General features: G+C 39.6%; 1 protein-coding gene across 1 annotated transcript; it reads left to right on the top strand.

Annotated features, from left to right (window-relative positions):
* The first annotated feature begins 252 nt into the window (after positions 1 to 252).
* Positions 253 to 1,236, top strand: LOC121251801 (E3 ubiquitin-protein ligase ATL41-like). The gene has a single exon (XM_041151164.1). It carries the CDS (start codon positions 394 to 396, stop codon positions 1,195 to 1,197), a length of 804 nt encoding a protein of 267 aa, XP_041007098.1. The 5' UTR covers positions 253 to 393; the 3' UTR covers positions 1,198 to 1,236.
* Positions 1,237 to 1,767: the final 531 nt, after the last annotated feature.

The raw sequence follows: 1,767 nt of genomic DNA, 5'->3' as shown, positions 1-1,767 counted from the left end.
GTCTTTCCCTGTTTCAACTTTTCTATTTGTCTGGTTTTAGAAAAGAAAAACACGTAGTCTTTTAGATCATGAATCTACTTAATTCATATTTTTTGGGGGGAATTAGAAAATTCCAAGAGAGAGAAAATATGTAAGATATATATATATATATAAATATATAATGTATATGTGCAAGTCAACATTCAGCATTCAACATCTTTGAAAAGATGGATCAGTTTGATCTCTTTAATTACTCCATTACTCGACCGATCGTTTGATCGTTATTTTTGGTTATATTCCTAAAGAAACCCAGTCCACCACGCAGTTAACAAGTCATAAGCTCCTCACAAAAAGAGGCAAAACTTGCACACTCGATCTCTCTCAGACAATTAACCAACGACGCAAAACCAAACCATGTCCTCCACTAATTACGACCCATTTCATGCCTTGGATAATCACGATCAAGGTCCCCCGCCCTTGCTCAATCCTGACAACAGGTATCGTTTGAATGGCAAGATGATGATCACGGCCATCGTCTCGTTGTCGGTGGTGATCGTATTGGTTATTGCTTTACACATATATGCAAGGTGTGTCCTTCGCCGCCAGGCTCGTCACCAAGATGCTCTACTTCAACTGGGCTTAAGCGTCGCTCGTGCCCGCTCTGGTGAGCAGCAACCCAGGCGCGGGCTTGATCCGGCGGTCATCGCGTCGTTACCGGTGTTTGTTTTCAAGCAAAGGGATGTCGAGGTAATTGATACGTCGTCGACTGCGATGGAGTGCGCGGTGTGTCTAAGCACGTTGGAGAGTGAAGACATGGCTAGGTTGCTTCCAAACTGTAAGCACATTTTCCATGCGGAATGCATAGATAAGTGGTTGAGTTCACACTCTACATGTCCTATTTGTCGATGCGAGGCCATGCCGGAGGTTCATCCCGAGTCCCGTGAGGCTCCGGCAGGTCTGGCTGGCCTAGAAACTGCATCACCCACGGCTCCACCTTCAGGGTTTGCGAATTCTGGATTGTCATCACGCATGGCAGCTGGGACATCAGATGGTGCTGGCCAATCCTCAGATCAAAAGATCATCGGTGGTTCAACCTCATCACGATTAAATTCTTTCAAAAGGATCCTAAGTAGGGATAGATCATCTGCAAGAATTCATTCTAGTGGTATTGATCAAGACGATGATAGTACTGTAGTAGATTTAGAGATCAGGCAGTGACTGATTATTTTAAGGTAATTATAGGGCGATTTTATTTTATTTTTTCTTTCTTGGCGATGATGCGTAGTTTTACATTTCAGCTATGAGTAAATTAAATATACGTGAGAGACTCATAGAAACTTGCATAAAAACGTGGCTCTGTTGATTAGAGACCAGGAGCCTATATATGATCGATATTCACGAAAAGGTTGCCATTTTCTGAGATTTTTATATGAGAAATAATATTTGCAAGCACTGAGTCATCGAGCGTCGCATATTTTTTTTAAAAAAATGAATAAATATAGAACCTACTTAACTTTTTAATGGTAGGTCATATTTTTTTTAAAAAGAGTGCACGACACTTACACATAAATTTATGACTGTATTTAATACTCATTATATATATATATATATATATATAGTTTCGTAAAAGAAATGTGAGACTCTATATTTATTAAAATATTACTTTGTCAAGGGAGAAAATGTGTTTGGTGACCTAATTAAGAATTGGGTGGCAATTGAAGCTGGTGTTAATTCCCTTGTAAACTAAGCTATTAAAACTGACATGAGGCTGGTCATCATTTATTTATT

Source organism: Juglans microcarpa x Juglans regia, chromosome 2S, assembly GCF_004785595.1.
Source record: "Juglans microcarpa x Juglans regia isolate MS1-56 chromosome 2S, Jm3101_v1.0, whole genome shotgun sequence".
Lineage (NCBI taxonomy): Eukaryota > Viridiplantae > Streptophyta > Magnoliopsida > Fagales > Juglandaceae > Juglans > Juglans microcarpa x Juglans regia.
The sequence above is the reverse complement of the archived record's forward strand: the minus strand, read 5'-3'. Positions and strand labels throughout refer to the sequence as shown.

Excerpts from the sequence above, each read along its gene's own strand:
- LOC121251801 (XM_041151164.1), top strand. The coding sequence starts at position 394 with ATGTCCTCCACTAATTACGACCCATTTCATGCCTTGGATAATCACGAT.